The 23874-nt window shown below is 39.3% G+C and overlaps 1 protein-coding gene across 3 annotated transcripts in view; it reads left to right on the top strand.

Annotated features, from left to right (window-relative positions):
• LOC122084656 (exocyst complex component SEC3A-like) overlaps positions 1–23874 on the top strand; it is a 68141-nt gene that overhangs the window by 13027 nt on the left and 31240 nt on the right. For all 3 annotated transcript variants that reach the window (XM_042653079.1, XM_042653078.1, XM_042653077.1), the window contains exons 6-10: positions 9683–9837; positions 20217–20334; positions 21038–21142; positions 22006–22107; positions 22231–22368. In XM_042653079.1, coding sequence (XP_042509013.1) covers positions 9683–9837; positions 20217–20334; positions 21038–21142; positions 22006–22107; positions 22231–22368 — 618 coding nt within the window. The remainder of the gene's footprint in view (positions 1–9682; positions 9838–20216; positions 20335–21037; positions 21143–22005; positions 22108–22230; positions 22369–23874) is intronic.

Below are 23874 nucleotides of genomic sequence, written 5' to 3'. Positions count from 1 at the left end.
ATATTTAAAGTATCCTAGATCCTTGATCTCAAACTGTTTGGAGAAATAAGCTTTTAGCCTAGTTATCTCCTCATCGTCACCTCCAGTCACCACAATATCATCAACATACACCATCAATGTTGTGATGGCCTAATTACCTCGCCGGGTAAATAATGTGTGGTCTGCTTGAGTTTGGGAATATCCAATCTTCAGAATGGCCTGTCTGAATCTCTCAAACTAAGCCTTTGGTAGTTTCTTTAAACCATAAAGTGCCTTCTTTGGGAGACACACCTTACCATCGGCTGCCGGAAACTTGATGCCATGAGGGGGTGCATATACACTTCCTCTTCTAAATCCCCATGGAGGAAGGCATTCTTTACTTAAGGGCCAATTTTCTGTTTGACGCCACAGATAAAAGGACTCTTATTGATACGTTTGGCCACAGGAGCAAAGGTCTCGTGATAATTAATTCCATACACCTGACTGATGAGCACATTTATGTGTGAAATCTAGGGTAGTAAAACATGCATTTTACATATTTAGAATGGAGCTACCTTGGATTTTACTCTCTTTTTGCAGATTTTATATTTTCAAGGCCTTAAGGACTATCGGGCGCTATATCTCCAATTTTACACATAAAGAGGTCATGTTTCTTTTCATGGTTGCGAAGAGGACGAAATTCTGAGCAAGATGAACGTGTTTAATCAAAAGTACACATCCTTTTGGTCACCCGTACAAGTGATTATTCTTTTTATGCCAGAAAAAGAATAATGGATCAGAACTGAACTGAGATGCAGAACCAGCACGTTTGTAGTTGTCCGAGAGGTACAAGGAATATTTCTAATGCCAACAAGGATCGATGAACCACACCCTTAAGTGATTGAATATTCGTTTTTGGTAACAACAACTACCTAGCGTAGTTGGTGAGTTGTGGTGTGCAAAATCCCTTCCTTATTAGGAGGTCTCAAGTTCGAACCTTTTGGTTGCTATTTTTTTTGTGGAGGTTTTTTTTGGAATATTTTCTCTCTCCTACTCATCACTCAAAGGAGGTCAGCCAAAGGGTTTCTTACGCAAGAGGAGAGAGAAATAAGAAATAAAAGAGAAAAATAGAAAAAAAGGGAGAAAAAATAGGAAAGGAAAAAAATAAAAGAAAAATCATAGAGGCTGCCCATGTTTGAAAAAAAGAGGAAAAAATTAAAAAAAGAAGGAAAAAAAAAGCAAAATCATTGGAGATTCCCTACTTCCTACGATTCTCTCTCTTCTCTTTCCTCCACCTCACCACAAAATCATCCAAGGGGATCCACCCTTGGACGTCCTCCTCTCTCTCCTATTCCCTATAAAAGGTGGTCCACAAAACCCTAAAGGGTGGTCCCTCTCTTCCTCTCTACTTCTCTCTTCTTAGGTTTTTTTTAGTTGCTCTTTCTTTCTCTAGCTCTAGTTCTAGGTTTATGCTTTAAACACTTTTGTAAGTTTTTTTTATTCAATTAATGCAAGCACTTTTGTTTTTTATTCACTCTTTTTATTTTTATTTTTATTGTTTAAGCAATTGAAGTTGTAATTTTCAAGTTCTAGTTCTAGGCTTAGTTCTTGGTGACAAGAACAAGCTATGGAGCATGTCTTTCAAATTCAATTTTTTTCTTCAGATTTGTTTTCTCTAGTACTAGAAATTTCAGATTTGGTTTATTCCAAATCTGGTTTTTAGTATTGGTAGTATCTCAAATCGATCAAGTTTTCAGTTCAAGGGTTGAAGTTCAAGTAAGTAGGCTCCTTCACTAGTCTTCTCACCCCCCTCTCATTCCCTTTTCTGATTACCCTTTCTTTTTTAATTTAGGATTTTAATTTCAGTCATTACATTATTGCTATCCCTTTCCCCCAAGGTTCATGGCTAGTGTATGTGTTGGCTTTGCCCCTCCTAGCTATAGAACCATCATTTTATTATTTTTATTTTAATTGTCTCCCTTTCCCTAAAGCCAAGTAGAGTAACCCTTGTAAGAGTGACTCTCTGGTCAAGTAGGGAAGCTCATATTATGATGCATCCCTTGGGCTAAGTAGAGAAACTTACTTGTGAGCCTCTCTCTAGCTTTATCCCCTTTCTTTTACTTTATTTTTATTTCAGTATTTTTTTTCCTTCATTGCTTTTTGATTGCGTGGGGTGTTTATTTTCAGTTATTTATTTATTAGTTTTAATTGCGTGGCTTGCGTATTTCAATTCTTAGATGACGAATGGTTAAGAAAGAAGCAAAAAATAAAGTGGCTGTTCTCCCTGTGTTCGACCCGTAGCTACATTGATCCGTACGCTTACTGTTACATTTTAAATTTCAAACACTGACTATACCCTTTGGCCACCAATTTTTCTTGTACCTCTCAATAGCACCATTTAATCGGTACTTGATTGTATAGACCCATCTGCATGTAATCGAAATTTTCCCCTTGGGAAGGTCAACCAGTTTCCAAGTACAGTTCCTCTCAAGTGCCATCATTTCCTTTGACTTGACATGTTTCCAGTTGGGGTCTGTTAATAGCCTTGGTAACAGTTTTGGGGATGGAAGCAGAAGAAAGAGCAGCTGTAAAGGTAACACTTGTAGGAGAGAGAGCACCATGGGAAACAAACTAGGCTATAGGATTAGTACGAGCTCTCTTACCCTTACGAACAGCAATAGGGAGATCCAACTCCGAATGAGAAGAGGAGATGTTACCTAACTGAGGAAGGGGAAGCTCAGGATGTGGATTCAAAGAGGACTCTTGGCAGGTATTGTTTGTCCTTGTGTACACAATATTAGGTGCCTTCTCTGTATAAGTTCATTCACAGTATCAATATCATCCACCTCTTTATGTTTCCCGATATCAAAAGAAAAAGGAGTAAGAGGCAATGGGGTAAGAAACGATATGGCATCGACAACTTTTCACTTTCATTTCCATTCTTCCCTTAAAGAGGATGCTGATGAGAGGCAAAGAGAGGCACAAACTTGAGGAAGGTGACATCTTTGGAAAGAAATCGCTTGCAAGATGAAGGATGGTAACGCTTGTAGCCTTTAGTGGTGGAAGAATACCCAAGGAAGAGGCATTTGAGAGCCTTGGGATCGAGTTTGGTGAGGGAGGATTTGGTAACATGGACATAACAAACACAACCAAACACCCTAGGAGGAAGAGTGAAAGCAGAAGATTGAGAAGACAACTGGGGTTTGAGACCCAAGAATTTTGGTAGGCATGCGATTGATGAGAAAATCCGCAGCAAGAACAACTTAGCTTCAGGCCAAAAGGTTTTAGGAATAGGCATACCAAATAAAAGACTTTACTGACTTTTAACAAATGACGAATTTTCCTCTCAGCTATCCCATTCTGTTGGGGTGTATCGACATAAGCAAGTTGAGGGATGATACCATTGTCAGTAAAAATTTCTTGTAAACTACCATACGTGTACTGCCCTTTTTATCAGACAGGACTATTTTGATCCTGGTTTCAAACTGGGTGTGGACCATTTTATAAAAGTTTTTGAAGGCATCATAAACATCACTCTTATGCTTCATAAGAATGGTCCAAATATGACGAGAAAAATCATCAACAAATGAAACAAAATAACAATGGCCAAACAGGGAGGTATTGGGACAAGGTCCCCAAACATCACTATGCACAATGTGAAAAGGAATTACAGATCTATTACCATGATAGGGATAAGGTGAATGACAATGTTTAGCAAAAGTACATGGTTCACAATGAAATACATGAGAAGAAGAAAAAGATGTAAACAGATGAGGTAACTGTTTCCTCATAATAACAAGGGAAGGATGTCCCAAACGCTGATGTCAAAGCATCACAGAATCTATAAAACTAGCATCACTACGGCCAAAGGCATAGGACTGTGGTGTAGTAAAAAAACGTAACTACGGCTCAAGACGGTATAGGCCGCCCTCCTCATGTCCACGGCCAATAATCCTCTTCGTCACCAAATCTTGAAAGAGGTAATGAGAGGTAATAAATGTGATACAACAATTCAATGTTTTAGTTAAAGTGCTCACAGACAATAGATTGAAGGGAAGATTAGGAACATAAAGAACAAAAGCAAGTGAAATGGAAGAGGTAATGGGGATACTACTTTTACCAGAAATAGAGGAGAAGGTACCATCAGCTACCTGAGTCTTATCCTTATCAGAACAAATGGAGTAGGAGTCATAGTAATGGGACGTGCCAGTCATGTGGTCAATAGCACCAGAGTCAATGACCCACGATGGAGCTGTGGAAGGTGCAGAGGTGGTGACATGCATAGCGGAAGCTGAGGCATTGATGCAGTTGAGCATAGGAAAATTTGGGGTTAATTCAATATTTTGATTATTAGTTTGTTTCCTTATTGTGAGTAGGTTGTCCATTAAGTAAGTTGAGAGATTTTATTCAGTTGCTAATTTAAGTTAGTTTCCATTGTTAGGTTTAATTTTTCTTTTTATAGCCATGTAACGTAGTAGAGAAGGACAGACGTGAAGCATTTAAATTGAAATTGAACGAAATAGTCTCTTTGGTTGAAATCGTGAATGGTTTCCCCCTCCTTGCCTCTCTCTGAAATTTTCTCTCTATCTTCCCCTCTGAAATCTCTCCTCTTCCCTTTCCCCTTCAATATGTTCTTGCTGGAGTGTTATCACGATGATTCTTGCTGCCTTGTTTCGAAGTGGACGTTGGTGACCCATAGAAATCGATAGATCTCCTTCATCTCATCTTCATTCTTCACAAACTTTTGGGGGATAGTTCATCATTTAAGGGAGAGTCTAACCTTGAATTTCAGGCCTGAAAGTGATCTTTGCTATAAGAGATGCATTTGCAACCTTACCCAGATCTGTACCTGCCGCCCTTGTGATTCCAAGAGTTGAATTTGAACATAATACTTGGTCTGTTGGGTTTATTTTGGTGGATTTGATAGAGCTAGATGATGCGATCCTACACTTGCAATTTCAGCCCAATCCTAGGCCTGACCTATGAGATCGTTCACTTGGAATAAAGGCAGTCTTGCTGGTTCTGAGTCTATCGTGAATGCTGAAGGTTGAAGAAGGCTAGTCCTCTATATTACAAACAGACTTCCATAATTACATAAAACCCCCCTTTGACTGAACTTTAGTTCTATTATCTTCTAGAATAGTCCTTTATTCTAAATTTTTAATTCCAGAACTACCCCGACTGCTATTTACTTACTTCTAAAGACATGTTTGTTTTGGATACTACGGATTTGCCACGTAAACTCTTAGTTTGAACTATCTATTATTTTTGGCGGCCCATAAACGATCTCCAATTTTGGAACTAGGATTCGCATTAGGCATTCTATGAGGTAGATGGGCTATCAAGCTGAGACATGAATCGGTGAAACATTGCAATATCATCCGTAGAGAAAGAGCTGGTATCTTCCTGTGAGGGGCCTCTAGTATCAGTCTTTGTCGTAGTAACATGGGCTATAGCCCCTCCTTTACGGCCACCACGTGTGCTTGTAGATCCACCTCGTGTACTAGAATGGCTATGAAGGACCCAACACCTTTCTCGAGTTTGTCCAGGTTTCCCAGAATGATCACACTGTCATTTATCTCTGTTATCTCCATGGGATGGCCCTTGACCTCGGCCATCTTTACGCCATTCTCTGTGGGTAGTGGAAGAAAGAACAGAGAGCTCAAGTGAAGGTGTAGAATCCATGGCAACTCTCCTGGTCTCCTCACTCAGGAGGTAGATACACACCTCATCAAAGGATGGAAGAGGTGACCGACCCAAAATTTGTATTCGGATTTGCTCATAGTCTAAATTCAGTCCACCTAGAAGAATCAAAACATGCTCTTTTTCAAGAGATCTATTGACATTGGCTTCACATCAGGATTGGTCAACTGAAAATCTCGGTAATGATCATACTCCTCCTAGAGTCATATAATAATATTATAGTAGTCAGAAATGGACTTAGTCCCCTGCTTTATGGAGAGGGCCTGCTGAAGAAGCTGGTAGACCTTCACAAAGTCACCCACCCTATCATAGGTCTTAGAGACACTATCCCAAATATCCTTAGCAGTTTCCTTCCTTGTAAATCTTCTACCTATCTCAGGTTTCATGGAGAAGAGTAGCCAAGTCATAATAGTAGAGTTTGCAGTTTCTCATTTCTAGTACCTTGGGTTTGTGGCAGCGGGAGCCTTGATAGCCCAATAATATACCCTAGCTTCCCTCAACTCCGCAGGGACAGCTTCATAGAATGTGACCTATCAAGTAGTTGGTACTATCCAACTTCTTAGGAGAAATCTGAGTGTTAGGATTGTTAAAGACAATCGAACTAGGGTTGGTACTACTCGACCCACCCAACGTAGGTTCCGTAGGTTCCGTGAGATCAGACATGTTGTAAGGATACTCAAACAACACCAATGGAGATGCAAACCAAGTGGGATACACAAGTCCCAAATATCGTCTTCTCAGGACCCAGAAAAAAAAAAAAAATTTCAGCTAGCTAGTAAACCATGAAACCTTGAGAGGAAGCCGCTAAAAAACACTTATAACTGTAGATCTTCATCCCAATAGCATATACAAGCATCATATGAGGTAGCACATTCGTAAAAAAACAACCAATGATAACACTACTAGCCATTTTCAGACCAAACAATAAAAAAACAGAGAAGCTGTCAATACCTGGCAGCAAGGAGAGATTTGGATTGTGTTCCAACACCACACCAAATCACAAGCCAGCACTTGGGGGGGGGGTTTGTAGGGGACCCTTGGGCAATTCTTTCAAGCCCAACCACATCCCCAACCTACCGTTGAGGAGAGAGAACCAAGAAGGGGAATCCAGGGCTGGCGGTAATCCAAGGAGACTCCTCCTTTCTCGGTTTGGGCTTCAAATGGTCTTTTTGGACTTCAAACTCCCTCCAAGTGTCTTCAAGTATAATCTAAAACTCCATTAGGTCTTCTTGTATACTCTTCTTACATAGTATAGCCTCTAATGGACCCGTTTGCTTCTAGAGAGAGACTTAAAGAATGATGCCGGGATGCTTGATCGACTCTCAAACCCTTGTACAAGCTATGATACCAAGTTAGAAATAAAGAGGACTAGGGTTAGAGATGAGGGAAGAGAGAGAAGAGAGGAAGGAAGAAGAAGGAGAGAAGATGAGAGAAGGGGAAGGGGAAATGAGAGCAAAACGTGAGTGAGTTCTTTGCTCATCTCATTCTCACCTATATTAATTTCAAGTAATACCTTAGGGAATTACATATTCCTCCCTAAGGGAGGTGAAAGAGAAATAAAAGAAAATACAAATTAGGACAACTTAACATAAGATAGTTCCTAAAGTACCCCTATTACATACATTCCAACAGGGGGTAGGTAAGGGAAGAATGGGAGAAGAGTGGGGCGAAGAGTGAGGGAGGTGGATAGATATATCAGCGGTGGAGTCGGTGACATGACAAGGTGAGCCAGAGCCGTGCGGACAGAATGAAACAGGGGGAGTACAGGTGGAAGGGGCTTGGCAGGGAGGAATATTGACTGCAATAGTAACCGGGATGGCATGATAAGACAGGGATCTTTCAGAGGATCGGGGAGACAGAGAAGCTGAGTCCTCATCAGAGCCTGAGGAAGCTGACAGGAGGGAGAAAATGTTTTGTCCAGCGGTCTCAAGGAGATAGTCCGAAGGTCAGATGGAGGCAGCACAACCAAACGGAGATCTGTCAGCCGGAAATTTTGGGAGAGCCATGCAGCTACGGTTTTGACAACGGCGGTTGTGGGGTTTCCTTCTATATCTTCCAGTGATTTGAGATGGGGACCTTGCCCTGGACGGAGATCTTGAGGGAATGACAGGAGCTTCGGTATTTGCAGGGTCAGCAGAGAGAATATCAGCAGGAGCTTTGGTAGTGCATAAGCTTGATTGATGACCAAAAAGCTTGTTGTGGCTGTAGCCATTCATAATGGACTACTTGGTTGAATGAGTGTCCATCATCAAATACGGTGACCAAGGTGGGAGAAATGATGTCCGCAGTAATCTCTATGCATATTCTGGCATACGCAGTCCTGTCCATCATCTTTGTTATGAGATCTGATTAAAGGGGCTTCCCAATTACTGATCCACGATGCTCAGCCCCTACTAGCACTAGAAGTGGAGAGGTAAATTTGGAAGGGCAACCCAAATAGGTATGGAATGGAGGTCGACCTTGGTTAGCGTGGAGTATTTGTCCCACTGACGAAGGAATATAGGTTTCCTTCCCACTTGCCAAGGTCCTCCTTCAAGTGCAGTAGTCTTATCTGTTTCCTCTGAGAAGTTGAAGGTTAAAGTTCTGTTGTCCAACAGAAAGGTGGACATTGTGCCGTGAATCCTCCATTGTTTGGATGGGGAAGCTTTTACAATTCTGTATGGAGGTCGGCTTCCAAGAAAATGTTCTATTAAGCAGTTCTTCCACCTGGATATTTCTGGCTCAAGCAGCCCTGAAGGATAGACTCCCACCAGTTTATCATCGATGGTAGTGGCAGGGATGATGTGCAGGGAATGTCCTACATTGGAAGGATGGAGGGAGAGGAGGAGGAGACGACTTTGGTCCAGGTTTTAGGAGTAGAGGATGGGGGAGATGGAGTAAGGTCAGGGGTGGAGGAGGAGGCATTGAAGGAGGGATAGGAAGAGGCTACTTGGGTTGGGGAAGGGTTTGGGGGAGGGAGAAGAGAAGGTCCGATGGTGTTGACTGTCGGAAGGTGGTCGGACATAGGAAGGTCAGGTCATGTTGGAGGGTTAGGTCACTTGTTTAACTATCATCCTTCTTTGGTGCTTCTTTTGATTTGAATATTTCTTCCCACACCCCCTCGGTTTAGGGCCTTTTGGTTTGGGGATATACTTGGCCCCTCCTTATGGGCATGGATCAAGATCTCGGCGAGATCTCGCTAATATCTCGTTTTTTCAACAAGGCGAGACAAGATGAATGGCGAGATACAAATTGTACAAGAACTCGACCGAGATCTCGCCAAATCTTGCCTCTCTCTACTTTTTTGAAGAAAAAACACCAAGGAGTAAGGATTTTGGTGCTTTTGCTTGACGATCTCCAGTCCTACACTCATTGAAGCTTAAAGAGTAGAGAATATTACCTCCTCATCTACATTTGGAGTTACTTTTCTTATATATGATGTATTTTAAATTCTTATGATTATGTTGTGTTATGTGTTGATTGTGGAATGTGGATTAAGGTCCGAAGAGTCGGAGACTACTTACATAGGGTACGAAGTGAAAGTACCATTTTGGGTTTTTTTTTTTTTTTTTTGCAAATCTGATGTTTCCATTGTGTTTAAAATGACTAAAATAGGTTAAATACAGAGTTTTAGAGCCTACAAAGGCCATATGCCCACCGAGATCTACCAGCGAGTCGACCGCCCAAAAAATACAAGGTTTCACCGAGATCTCGCCAGATCTCCTTTTTTTGGGATAGCGAGATGGCTGGCGAGATCGAGTTTTAAAACCTTGCTTATGGGGAGGGTCGTAAGAGTTTCACCCATGCATTTATAGCTGAACGTCTTTGCTCTTTGGCTATTGGTCCAACAAATATGTTAATTCTATCAAAAATAGGATGCCTGCTTATCTGATTTTGAACATTGTTTGCATTATTGTTTCTGTTGTGGTATTTTTCAAGCTTAATGTAACTTTATGGAGTAGTAACATGGGCATTTTATCATCTGATTGTGTACTACTGCGGAAACACACTATTAATTATAATTGACATGTATTTTGTGTAGGAAAATACACCCACAGTCACCAACCAAGCAAAACCTGAAGATGGGGTTCCAGTTGCATCTGTTGAGACAGACAATGACTTGACATTGACAGTAACCGTCGAAAAAGATCTAGTTTCACAAGCTGAAGAAGAGGATATGGAGGCTCTTCTTGGCACGTATGTAACATTTCATTTTCCCGTAGTTCCCTTGTGGGACTCTATTTCATATGCACCTCCACCATGTTCACATTGTTTTCTTGAATCATACATCTTCTGAAGACAAGTTGATGATGATCACAAATAGTGATGGCATGTGGTTGTTTCGGGATTTCTGCTTTCTTCCTCCATCTTCTTGCCTTCTCCGTCTCTACTGCATATAGGGAGGAAAGAAAGTTACAATAGGGTGTTCTCATAACTATCACTGGACCCTTCTGTATCACTGGGAAATTTCATGTTGCCATTTCTTTGTTTTTCGTTTTATTTTGTGATTGATCGGGATTACTTGATTTCTTGTTGTGGGCTTGACATGGCATGTCAGTTAAATGCTTATGAGCAATTGACACAGGCTACTGTATATTACAAGTTGCATAGCTTTCTTTAAAAGCATGTGTGTTCCTATGTTAACTGAAGGCATCTTTTAGATGATATGAAAATGCATTATCGGATTACTGGATGAGTACCGGAAAAAGTGCTTTGCCTAAAGCGTTTCTGTTGATAGGAATCTAAGAGTGGTGACCTGCAAGTGTTCGACACCACATAGTGCTTTCCATGACAAAATTGTGATGTTCAACAAATGTTAGAAGGAATGAGCTGTTCCACCTTTGCAAAGGAATAGTAACAAAAGACCATTGATCATTATGGTATTGGCTTTATTAGTCTCATGCAAAAGGCCAGTGTGGGTGAGGCTTCTTGCCTTAGCCTGGGTGGCCCCTTAATCTCTGTTTCTGAAGATACTATGTTATGTTACCCGAAAAGCATATGTAAAAGGTAGCATGCGTCCTTTGCTTTGAAGGAGTAAGGGGCCTCAGAAGATATCTGAACAACGAAAAAGTGGCTGTTGTTTGGCAGTTTGTAATTTAGTAGAATCAGGAGGTGCTTCTGTTGTAAAAGTGAAGAGGTAGGTTTTGGTGAAAATCTAAAAAGAAGAGGTGGTTTGTGAAGAAAAGCTCTGTAAACAAATAGAATACAAATTAACTGAGAATCTAGAAGCCTTAACAGTTATACATGAACAGAATCAGATCAAGAATAACCAATATCTAGCCTTGCTCAAGAGAAGAAGAAAAGAAAGAGAAAGACGAAAAGAAGTTAGAGAAGAATTTACCCTACTCGGCTGGAAATTATCATATTTATAATAAATTAAATTCTGCTAATTACAATAAGCACCCTGACTTATGTGTTTTACTGTTTTTACACATAAGCTCATGAATATGTATTTATAGAGAACCCCTACGGCTTCTTAACATTCTCCCCTTAAGCTGGAGCATAGATATCATCCATGTCCAGCTTGGAACAGCCCTGTACAAAGGTATTTCAAAACAAGGCCTTGGTAAACATGTCACCAAGTTGATTCTCTAAACTAACAAAACAAGTGGAGATCAACTTTATTTTCACAACATCTTGAACAAAATGACAAATCAATTTCTATATGCTGGGTACGGCCACAAAAACAGGAATACTAGAAGTGTAAATAGTGGCCTACTTGTCATGGTACATATTAATAGGCTTGTTTTAACTTATCCAAACTCCTAAACAAGTGATTTCTGCCACATCAATTCAGTTGTAATATGAGCCATAGCTCTGTAATCGGCTTTTGCACTAGACCTAGCCACTGTAGTCTACTTCTTACTCCTCCAAGTAACTAGATTACCACCAACAAACGTTTAGTAACCAATTGTAGACCTTCTATCACCTTCAGTTCCAGTTCAGTCATCATTAGGATAACCAACAATATCAATATGACTATGACGTTTACAAATAAGAACTTCTCTTAGAGCACCTTAAGATATCTTAAGATGCAACATGCTACCTCCCAAGTGAACCTGTTTAGGTTTATCCATGAATTGACTGATGACACCAATTGCAAACGATATGTCAGGTCTAGTGATGGTAAGATAGATGAGCTTGCCAACCAACCTTTTGTATTGGTGTTTGTCCACAAAATCTTTATCATCACTTACTCCAAGCTTCAATTGAGGATCCATAGGAGTATCAACAGGCTTAGAGCCTAATATGCCAGTCTCAACAAAAAGATCTAATCATAGTTGTCATGGTGTCTTGGCGAGCTAAGGTGTTGGAAGGGGGGCCTAGACGCAAGGTGATAACAAGGCAACCAAACAGTCCAAGGGGCTTCGACGCCTAGGCAACTATGGATCTATCTAATCATAATTGTCAAGGCATCCAATGTGGCTTTGCCTGGACTGGTGAATTGCCTAGGCGCTTTGTTGGTGTCACCTTAAAACTTTTCCCCCTCGACTATCTTTGTAATGCCCCGGTCCTGTTAAGGTTGCACAATATTGTCCTCTTTGGCTTATGGGCCTCAAGGCTTTAAAATGTTGTGTGCCATGTTAAGGAGGCTAGGTCCATACTTCCTCTGAGGTAAGCTAACACTCTTTTTTCTTCGAACAACTTCTATTCCCAGAAAATATCTGAGAGCTCCCAAATCCTTCATTTGAAAGTGTTGTTGTAGATAAGCTTTGACATGGTTAGTACTTGCTAAATCATTACTAGAAATGATAATGTCATCAACAATCAACATACACTCCTAACACCGTCACCTTGGAACCATGACAACAAACAAAAACAAAATGGTCAAAACAGTATTGTGCAAATCCGTAACCAGTGGTTACCTTGCTGAACTTGTCAAACCAGATTCTCGGTAACGGCGTCAGACAATAAATGGCCTTACGAAGCTTACACACTTTTTGTGCACTCTTCCCTTGGGAATATCCAGGAGGTTGCTTATAATATAAACTCTTCATGTAAATCACCATTCACCACACCAAGATGCATTTTTAATGTTAAGCTGATATAAGGGCCAATTAAGATTAACTGCTAGAGAAATAAGAACACGTATATAATTGAGATGAGCATCAGGGAATAACGTCTCAAAATAATCAACTTCAAAGGTTTGAGTGTAGCGTTCAGCAACTAGCCAAGCTTTTAGCTGCTCAATAGTGCCATCAGGGTTGTTCTTAATTGCATACACCCAAATGACACTTGACAAGTTCCTTACCAGGAGGTAAATCATCTAACTTCCATGTTTGGCAACTTTACATAGCATCTATCTCAATATCCATAGCCATTGTCTACCCAGAATGAGAAGGAGCCTCTTGACAAGTTTTGGGAACAAAATTCTTATATAAGAACAAGGCAAAAGTAAGCAGTGGAGTAGGAAGATGAGAAACAAAAACAAATTGAGCAATAGGATAGTAATTGAAGATTTTTTAGTACATGAATGGATACCTTTTCAAATGGCCATAGGTAAGTCAATGTCAGATGGTGTTCTAAGTAGGATTCTGACAGTATACTGGGCGGCAAGAATTAGAAGCTTTACCAATTGCTTTAGAATGACACTTATACACTTGAATAGCCTTAGAGCTCGATTGAGGAGAATCACCTACGAGAGGAACTAACACAAAATCAGCAGGAGTGACAGAGTAAGGAGAATGAAGGAACTCATTGTCTAAAACATTACCCTCATCAGAGAAATATGGAGAACTCTCAAAGAAGGTAAAATCAACTCTAATATATTGTTGATGAGAAATATGATCATAGCATCGATAACCTTTTTAAGTATGATATTACCCAAGAAAAACACACTTAATGGCATGAGGGGACAACTTTTCAACAGAAAAACATTAGGTGGTTTTAAAAAAAAAAAAAAAGAAGAAAAAAAACAACAGATACTGGAGATTGATTTCCAAGAACAGTAGAAGGCATATGGTTAATGAGATAATAGGTAGTGAGAACAACATATCCCTAAAAAGTTATAGAAACATTCATATAAAGTAACAATGATCTACCAACTTCTAGCAGATGATGGTTCTTCCTTTTAGCAACACCATTCTGGCGAGGGAAACATGAACAAGTAATCTGATGAATAATACCATGCTCAGAACAAAATGCAGAAATTTCAATACTTAAGAGGATTATTTGAATGAAGCACCTTTGAACTGATACCAAACTGAGCTTTTATTTCAATATAAAGCTGTTTGAAGATTGGCAAGAACTCAAAATGATCATTTAACAAATATATTAATTGAGAGTGATCATCCACAAAGGTTATAGAATAATGAAACTAAACTTCCTTTTATTTCAACACGGACCCCAAATATCTGAATAAACTAAAGAAAAAAAATAGAATCCTAAAACCATCATGAGAAAGAAAAGGTGAATGATGATGCTTGCCAAGCTCATATGTTTCACACTTAATATGCGATATAGACTTGCAACTAGGAACCATTTGCTGAAGCTTGGAGAGAGTCAAGTCACCCGACCGAAAATGATATTGAATAGGAGCTTTTTGGAATTGGGAAAGTACATTTGACTTACGAGTCATATGAGGAGGCACCTAATTCTATAACCCATGCAGCAGATGAAGAAGATAATAGCGCAACTTTACTTGTGTGGGCTAGTGTAGCAGTGAATGGGGAGGTGGATGATTAAGTCTCAAGTTGTTGTACTCTCTTCAGAAGATGATTATCATTGCTAGACAGTCACTGATTGACTGGATCTAGATGAAGTAAGTCAAGTAACCAGATTAGTATCATTAGATGCCACCATTTCAGAGTTGTTATCAACTACTGATGTATTGGTCCACATCTCCCACTGAGGCTTACCATGCTTTTCCCAGCACTTGTCAACAGTATGATTTGTTTTAGTACAATAAGTACGGTGGCAAAAAATTTGGTTGGAGCATTGTCCTCCACGACCACCAATACCATGTTCTCGACCTCTCTCTGGAAATCCAGAATTTCTGGCACGACCTCCATTGCCAACCTCCAAGTAGAGTTTTCTTTGGAAGAGAGGTGATTCAGATTAAGTGAGGAGGGAAAAACAATACGGTGAATACGGAAAAACACCGAACTCAAAGAAAGAACATTTTCTCCACCAAAAATGTGACTTTTTGACAGGCTGCTGTCAGGATTTAAATCAGACAAAAATTTAGCCACATGAAATTCAGCACGTTAAATTTCTGACTGTTCCAAGTCAGTATTGATATGCTGATATACATTCAGTTCTTCACATGCCGTTGAGTGCATTTTACTATTCACCCATAGACTTGTTACCTTGTTTAAAATTAAAGATCTTTTCACACATTGTACACTTGTGACTTGTTTTTAGCATGAGAAAAACTCTCTTTCACATCATGCCAAATGCTGTTTGCTGTAGTATGAAACTTAACATTTGCAACAGTGTTCCATAACCAAACCAGTAATGTATCGCTTGCACTGATGTAGGTTGGATCATCACATCGAGTCAACCTAATGCTCCAGGTCTATTCCCAACCTGCTTCAGTTTTGTTCATCGAACCAGCTAGGGAAACCCTTAATCGAGCAAACAGTTCTCTTCAGTTTTGTCCTCATACGGTTCTTCTAGAAGCCCCACAGTTGTTCCCATCAATTGAAGAAGAAAGAGACTTGTAGAAGCAGCCCCTTTAGTTCTAATGTTCTATCAATGTCACCATCAATTCTGTCTTTTGTGGATGCTTAGCCCCCAAGTATCGATTTCAGTGATTGAAGAGAAGATTTTGTTTCTACTTTTAATTTTTAGTTAGGCAGCAATATTTGTTTCACTTTAGGAGAGTCTTAGTTTAGTTTCTATTTTGCCTCTTTCTTGGTTAGCAAGCATAGAAGTTAGGAAGTTTTTGTTTCCTAATTTAGAATTTCTAAGTTGTAATTCAACTTTACAAGGCTATATAAACAGCCTTGATCGATGGAATGAAGGAGAAGTTTCGAGAAGCAATTTTTATGCTTTTGTTTTTTTTTTTGGCTATTTTCTATTGAACTTCCCAATGGGAATTTACTCATGCACACTAGAGGGGTAGGGGGAATGATAGGGAGAGGGAGGGGGGACACTAAATGCAACTCACACACCCATGTGACGAGTCGATCTGGTGACCTCCTGGTGCCTGCTCTTCAAGCAAAACCCGCAAGCCAGTGCTCTAGGCACTAGATCCACATTATTATGCTTGTTATGCATATTGTTTCCTGAGAAAGGATGATCAACAGCTGAGATAGCTGTGGGTGAGAGACCAGGGCTGAGAGACCTATTCCCCCACCCACATCTATCCCTCTATCCTTCTCTATTCTTTTCTTCTTCTATTTTATTTGTGAGTTGAGTGGATAATCAAGCCTGAACTAGCCTGATGTCAGGTCATTTACCTAAGCAAACAGCCCCATTAACTGTGCAAACTCCATACCAAACTCAGATTTAAATTTCAGATCTTATCTCCAAGTTGAACTACTCAGAATAGAGAAAATTGGCTGAAATAAAAGAAAATTGATAACTCACATACCAAGGCTCAGATGAGCCTCAAACTTGGGTTGAGTGTGGCTAAGGAAACCTCCAAACTGTCCTCCAAATATTGCTGAAATCCACCAAGTGGTTAGGGTTTTAAGGCTGAGAAGGGAGAAAAGCTGTGACTTCCTATGGAGGCCTCCAAGAGGCCTGCTGTGCTGGTCGAGTGGCTCTTTTGGGGGCTGGAACAAAACCCTATAATGGCTGGTTGGTCAGAGTTCAGATCAGGGAGATCTGAGGTTCGACCCTTGTCCAAGAAGACCCTCTTTTGTGCTGTATCGATTAGTGGATTCTGGGCTGTTCTTCAAGGGCTGCAGGTCTTTAATGGCTTCAGTAGGCTTGATTCACTCACTCAATTACTCAATAAATAATAATAAAACAGAAAAGGAAGAAAGGGAAGACGATGAGAATCGATGGAGGAAGAAAGGGGGATAGGGAATGGCTATCTTATTCTTGGGTCTCTCACCCTCAACTCTCTCAGTTGATGAACAAACATTTCTCAGGTCCAAGTAGTAAGCATGGCTCACAAAACAACTTCGTTAATTAATCTCCAGCTATTACAATTGACGGGGGATGTATATACAGCCTTACAATTGATTACAAAAGGATATATTTAAAATAGGAAACTTCAAACTGAATAAAAATAATTGCTAACTAAGAAACCTTCAAATAACGGTCTAACAAATAAAAGAAAACAAAAAGGAAACTAAGATCTACTAACAATAAACCTAAGAAAAGGAAACTACTTGCTTCCTAAGAAAGGAACAAAGATGGAAACAAAATCCTAGTCTATTGCTGAAATCGATGGACAGAATTGATGGGATAGCTGTAGGCCTTCTAGAAGAATCAGATGAAGACAAAATCTGGGGGAAAGTTTGCTGCCTGATGGAGAGAAAATCCATCCTGCCGTGCTGGATCGATGGAGAGAAAGAAGGAACCAAATCTGGTCCAACAGAACTGGATCTGGGCTGGTTCAGTGGGAGGCTGGACCAAAGAAAACCAGTTCACAGCTGGACCAGCCTGGCTGGTTTGAATGGCTTTCACATCTACATCAAAGCCCTCTTGAGCAACCAATCGACAGCAACAGATTGAAGGACAAGAACCACCTTTGCTGCCCAGATCGATACCCAATTTGGTGGATATTTGGACCAGCTGTGACTCCCAAACCAGAAGGCGGGAAGGCGGTTGAAGGCACCTTTTTAGGGTTTGGTTGGTTCCCCTAGGAGAGAGATTCGACCAGCACTGGGGGCCCATCTGTGGGTTGGTTTGTGAGTTGTTAAAAATCTCTCAAATAACCCTAAATTCCTTCCTAGTTCAGGTTATAGTTGTATCCCCTCAAGCTGAGGTCAATTCCAGCATCTGGAGGTTTTATCAAGTAATATAAGAGTAACACTTGACCAGCATATGGGGCTCAACTGAGCCTTGATTAGTAAATGATCAGGTGGTGGTATTTGACCTAATTTCTGCATTTTTCCAGATCTATCTTTCCTATCGAATCTGATCTGTTCTAAGTACTTGTTGGAGCTTATAGTGGACCTTATTGGGACCGATTACCCCTTGGTAATTTAGTCTGACTGACATCACGCGCACATCCAATTATTATAGGCTTTGGAATCTTTAGGTGGAGGTTTTGAATTTAAGTAGGCCGGTTTTCCTTTTGCATTGATGTAAAGCTTCACAGTTTGTGCCCACAAGAACTAAATTTTATAGCTTTGATTTGGACATTGCAGCATCCACCGATGGTTTAGAATCACCCATTATGGATATATGAAGAAAGCACAGCAGAATAGAAATAGTTTCAGCTCCAATATATCGAATCATAAACAGACCACAAGTTACAGACCAGAACGACATGGCAGATCACTTAACAGAACCATAGGGAGGAAACTGTACCATATTTCAGGAAATAATCATAACCAGATCTCAGAATCATAGTTCTCAAGGCGTTGCCTCGGCGCTTTGTTGGTGTCGCTTTGATTTCCCCCCTCCTCTAATGCCTAGGTTAACGTATCCGCTGTGGCAACTATGCTCAGCCTAGAGGCAGTAAGTATATCACAGCCGAAAACAGTAGCCAGACCATATATCGGATCAGAATCAGGCCAAATCTCTTGAAGAAAGCGCAACCAAATCCTGGAGAGAAAACACAGCTAAATCGCAGGGAGTAAAACAGCCCTGATGGCTCTGAAATTTAGCTCGATTACCTTGTTCTATTAGGATAGAAATATTGCAAAGAATGGATTAATTTTGAAAAAGGACAGTTGCCTTTTTGAAAAATCCTACTTGTGGAAAGGATTCTTAAAAGACTGCAGCCAAACAGATCTGATGATCCTGAATCTAAGGTCGATTGACCACTCTTGATAGTAGAACAAGTCTACAAAATTGGCTGGATCCAACAATTTAAAGATGCCCTTTACAGATTTTCACAACTTGATTCAGACTGGCAGAACTGTTCCAATGAAGAAGTCATATCACAGAGAGTAGAACACCTGGATTGCTTGAAGAATAATAACCAAGACAAATCAGATCCCACCATAGTCGTCACCAAGGCGACGACTAGGCGTCCAGGCGGTTTGCCTGGGGCCTAGGCGACAGTCGCCTTGTTGCACTGCATGCCGTAAATGCCTTTTATATTTGTTATTTCATTTACTTAAGATATTATTCATAAATAAGCAAATACCCCCTATTTGAATCCAATAAAAATAGTTTAAAAATCAAATTCCAAAAGGATAAAAAGTCAACCCCCCAGTCCAAGAACAAAAACTGGATTTTGGTTATAGGGGCGATTTTCAACATTTAAATGCTGGGGTTTTTCTCAATTATGAAAATTTTATAAATTCTATCATGTTAAAACATTGCTAAAAACCAAAAGTCCAGTAAAATAATCTTTTGTTTTGATATCTATAAAATTATTTTCATTCAGCCGATTTTAACAACATTCGCGCACTTAAAAATAAGTTTGACTGGAGCATAACTTTGTCATTACAACATAGATTTAAGTAATCTTAGACTTGTTTAAAAGTTGGTTTTATATTATAACTAATACAAAAAGTCTCATATAAAAATAAAATCATTTGACCAGTCAAACTTATTATAGAACAAGAGCATTTCTCTAAATTTTTATTTTTGTAAAACTTGATATGACTTAATATAATTTTTTTATGATTTAATATGGTTAAATGTTGATTTTTAATGAGTTGATGTTGTTTAATCTTTATTTTTTATGATACAAGGGATATACAACTTACTAAATAATGATAAAAAATAGGAAAAATAAAAAAATAACACTTGGTCACCTAGTTCACCTTAAGGTGGGTGCCTTCTCGCCTAAGCACTTAGATAACCCTCCACCGCCTTGGTTAACCTTGATGCCGTGACAACTATAGATCCCACGCATTATCAAACCACGCCTGCACCATGATCAGTCCACATACCAGATGTCCAGATCAGTTACAGCGACACATCAATTCCTTGTTTCCTTATTTCAACTAGCAAGGGAACTAAAAAGGGAACACACCGTGAACACAAGCAACAGTAATTGATGCACAAATCACAGGTGCCACCTTGAAGTATCTCTAACCAGAATCGATATACTAATTAAACTTGCTTTGATACCATGCAATGTAATCAGATCAAGAATAACCAATATCTCTAGCCTTGTCCAAGATAAGAAGAAAGGAGAGAAAAAAGAGGAAAAGAAGAAGATAATAGAAGAAGAAAAAGCAGACTGATTAGAGAAGAAGTTACCCTAATTGGCTGCAAAGTATCATATTTATAATGCGATAAATTCTGGTAATTACAATAAACAACCTGACTTATGTGTCTAAATAGAAAATGCATTTACAGAAAACTACCTGTAGCTTCTTACACTACATATGTTGGTTCTCATGTGAAAAAATGACATCCTATACTTACTAACAGAATGATTTACTTTCCTTTAGTAAATGTATATCCAGATACTCTGTTCCCCTTCCTGTCGCACATAATTGCTAGTTGTGCTAGTTGTTGAATTAGTCCTAATCTTGTTCCTACGATTATAGTTATGTCATGGGTATTGGTGAAGCCGAGGCTTTTTCTGAAAGATTGAAGCGAGAACTTCTTGCCTTGGAAGCGGCAAATGTGCATGCCATTTTGGAAAGTGAACCTTTGATAGAGGAGGTAACCTTATATTTTGTGGAAGCGTGGATACTTATAATAACTTCATTTCTTGTGAAATTTAGCCTCTCCTTAATCTTATTCTCTTTATTGTGCCTGGTCTTCATAATCCTATAGTAACTGAATTTTATGGAGGAAAAAGAAAAAAAAATTCAGATTTTACGTCCATCATTGGCATCATCCCTGTCTCAAATGCTTGGACTGCTTACTTGGGCCATTCCATTCAATCCTGGGCCATGCCTTGCATCAACTTACATGCTTTCCCTTTTCAAAGCATTTTTTTGACCTGAATACTCATCACCTTGTGCCTTTTAGTGGCTTTCTTTGCAAATGGCTGGACCTCACAATAAATTTATCCTTTTTTAGGGAGCGACTCCTATAAAACTGCTAAAGCTTGTTTGTTGACCCTTTTATGTGACGTAACAACACGCCATTCTCTTTCTATTTTTATTTTATGAATGATTGTGCTACATGTCTCTATATCTTCTTAAAGCGGGAGGTAGTCAGTTTTTCTTGTTTTTGGGTTTTATTTATGTTTTCAAGCATTTCAGCAGTGACAAAGATGGACCTTTTCTTTTCCTTCCCCTCTTTCTGATTGGTAATAAAAAATAGTACTTATAAATATAAGACTTAAAAGTGATTGTATGAAGGTCAACGGCTCATTTTGAGGGGCTAGTTAATTGTTTTGGCTTTTTGAATCATGCAGGTATTGCAGGGGCTAGAATCAGCATCAATTTGTGTGGATGATATGGATGAGTGGCTGGGCATTTTTAATGTAAAACTCAGGCACATGAGAGAGGATATTGAATCGGTACGGTCATGTTCATTCATGAAGTATGAATGCTGTTTTGTCCTTGAGGATATCCTTGTTGAACACATTTTCTTTGTCTAGCATTTCACTTTGGCAGCCCATAACGAAGATTTAGCATTTCACTTTGGCAGCCCATAATGAATATTTACTTCTTATTTATGCTGTTTTATTAACAAATGCTTTTCAGGATGTTTTCATATGTTTGCATTCATATGTGGCTTTGTTTATGCTATTCCAGTTTTCAATACAGTATTTTGCTTTATCTGTATGGATATGGAGATTTCTTCGTTCCTCGGTGGAAAATTTTCTGTTCCATTCCTTGGTGGAATATCTTGTGTTCCTTGTATCTTTGTTTGGTGTTGGTGCTTTACTTTCATTTTAATGAACAAGTCAATCAATATGGCGGGTATACCGTTCACTTCTTAACTTTAGCAGGCATGTCCTTCCATTAGCTTTCTAAGTAGGGCTAGTGATGTACATAGGCTTCCCCCTCTGTGTTGAGAGCTTCCCTCTAATGGATCTCATATGGATTGTCATTCCATACTGTCAAAGCTTTCCCTTGGAATTGTTCTGTCTGGTCAAGCAGTTAGACTTCCATATTTTTCTTGGTGTTTTTGTGCTAGCATTGTGCTTCTTTATCATTGATAACCCTGGTGGATGGATACATTTTACTTTGAAGGCAATTGATGCTCTCTAATCTCTATTTTGTTTCGCTTATATATGCTGTCTTCCACTGGGGCTGTAACAGTATTCTACTAGTATCTCTGACTTCCAAGAAATTGTTATTTATAAAAAATAAAAACTTGGTCTTTTATTGCTGTCAATTACCTGTCTAATTCCCCATCTTCTGTTGTCATACCCAGATAGAAACTCGTAATAATAAGTTGGAGATGCAGTCTGTAAATAATAAAGCGCTTATTGCAGAGCTTGATAAACTTCTTGAACGGTTGCGTGTTCCTTCTGAGGTATGATGTTGTATTGTTTGCATTTGTATGGGTTCATCATGTGTTTAATTGCTTCTACTTCACTCACATTTTAACTTTCCTCTTATGGTTAAAAATCCTTCTAATTCCATATCTTGGTTTCAGTTTGCAGCATGTCTAACAGGGGGCTCTTTTGATGACGCACACATGCTTCAAAATATTGAAGCATGTGAATGGCTAACGGGTGCTTTACGTGGGCTAGAAGTACCTAATTTGGATCCTGCTTGTGCAAACATGCGAGCTGTATGTTCTCTTCCTTACCTTTTTTTTTTATAACGTTAGTGACTGGAGAAATTTTGAAATCTCACATGGATACATATATCTACCTTGTAACATAGGCTCTGAGCCATGATGCTTTTTTTGAAAAGTCAAGTACAGTCAACCATGTCCATGGTGCTGTCAGCAATGAAGTAATTTAGGATTTATGAGTCCTGATGGTAATTTAGAAAACTCAGATTCAGCTAACCATGCCTGCTATATGTAAGATTGATGCAGCACAGATTAAGGTTAATGGATTTTCAAAGGCTGAATCACAAAGAATGGTGGTGGGAAATAGGTTAAAATTTATTAGGGTTTAAGAAATAGTACAATAGAGGGAGGACAAGAATTAGGTATGGTATGAGATAGTGAACAGTACATGTGAACCGTAACTTCTGAAGAAAAAAGAACAGAGAAGATACCTTAATTCGTAAGCTGTCAAACCACTTAAGAAAACTACATTTTATTCTGTCAACTTGAATAGCTAGAGGGATGGGTACATTACATTTTGTAGAACTCTCAAAATCTGACTCTTATACGACTGGAACTTCCCAAATTCTAGGACAACTCAAAACAGTACTGATTTGACCAATAGTAGACTAAAAGAACATAATTGGACTCCTAAACTGACTAGGAATTAGAAACTTAAGACAACATCAGAAGTCCAAATGACACTAGGATGAAACAACAAATTAGACTTCAAAACTCCTAATGCTACTAGAAAAAGACCAAAAATTGATAACCCTTGGACTAAAATTTTGGCTTTATATGTGAGCCCATTACAACCAAAATATTAAAAACAAAGGCCCATAACCATCTGATACAGGAACAGGGCTGGTTCTTGGCCTCTGACTGCACTAAATATTGTATTCAGCGATGTTTCTTAATTCTGTTGGCAGAGGTGGACAAACACTTGCACCTTTAATTGTTGGTTCTTCCTATGAGATTACCTTTGCTGCCTTTTGATCACTTTCTGGTACTCCTTGAAGGCTTATTTCTGTTTCTGTTTTTGTTTGTTTTCTTATGTTTAATCAAATCTTTGGTCCTAATTTGTCTGGTTATGTGCATCCTTTTGGGCTCAATGAGATCACTTTTTTTGAACCCTTTTGTTGAAATGCATTGCATTCCCTGTCACGTCAATGTAGTTTTCCATGGGTGAGGGGGTAGATGAAGGCTGGGGAACTCCCCAACTATCGTAGTTTGTACCATAAAAAACCACATCTGAACTTTGACACTGGTTTCCCTTAATAATTCTAGGATTTTTGTAAAAGCCCTTGCACTTGAACTTTCAATTAAGATAACGAAAAGATCTCCAGGGTTATCTCCATGAAATATTCGTGAACATTTGATGATTCTCTGGTTACATAGATGGAATAAATAATCAATTAGGTTGATCTGTATTCTTCACTAACACCATGTAGCTTCAGAGTCGTGGGAGACATTCCCATTTTATCTAATTGATTCCTTTCCTGTAAGATACACAAGCTTTAA

This window comes from Macadamia integrifolia, chromosome 7 (assembly GCF_013358625.1).
Source record: "Macadamia integrifolia cultivar HAES 741 chromosome 7, SCU_Mint_v3, whole genome shotgun sequence".
In the NCBI taxonomy this organism is placed as follows: domain Eukaryota; kingdom Viridiplantae; phylum Streptophyta; class Magnoliopsida; order Proteales; family Proteaceae; genus Macadamia; species Macadamia integrifolia.
The sequence above is the reverse complement of the archived record's forward strand: the minus strand, read 5'-3'. Positions and strand labels throughout refer to the sequence as shown.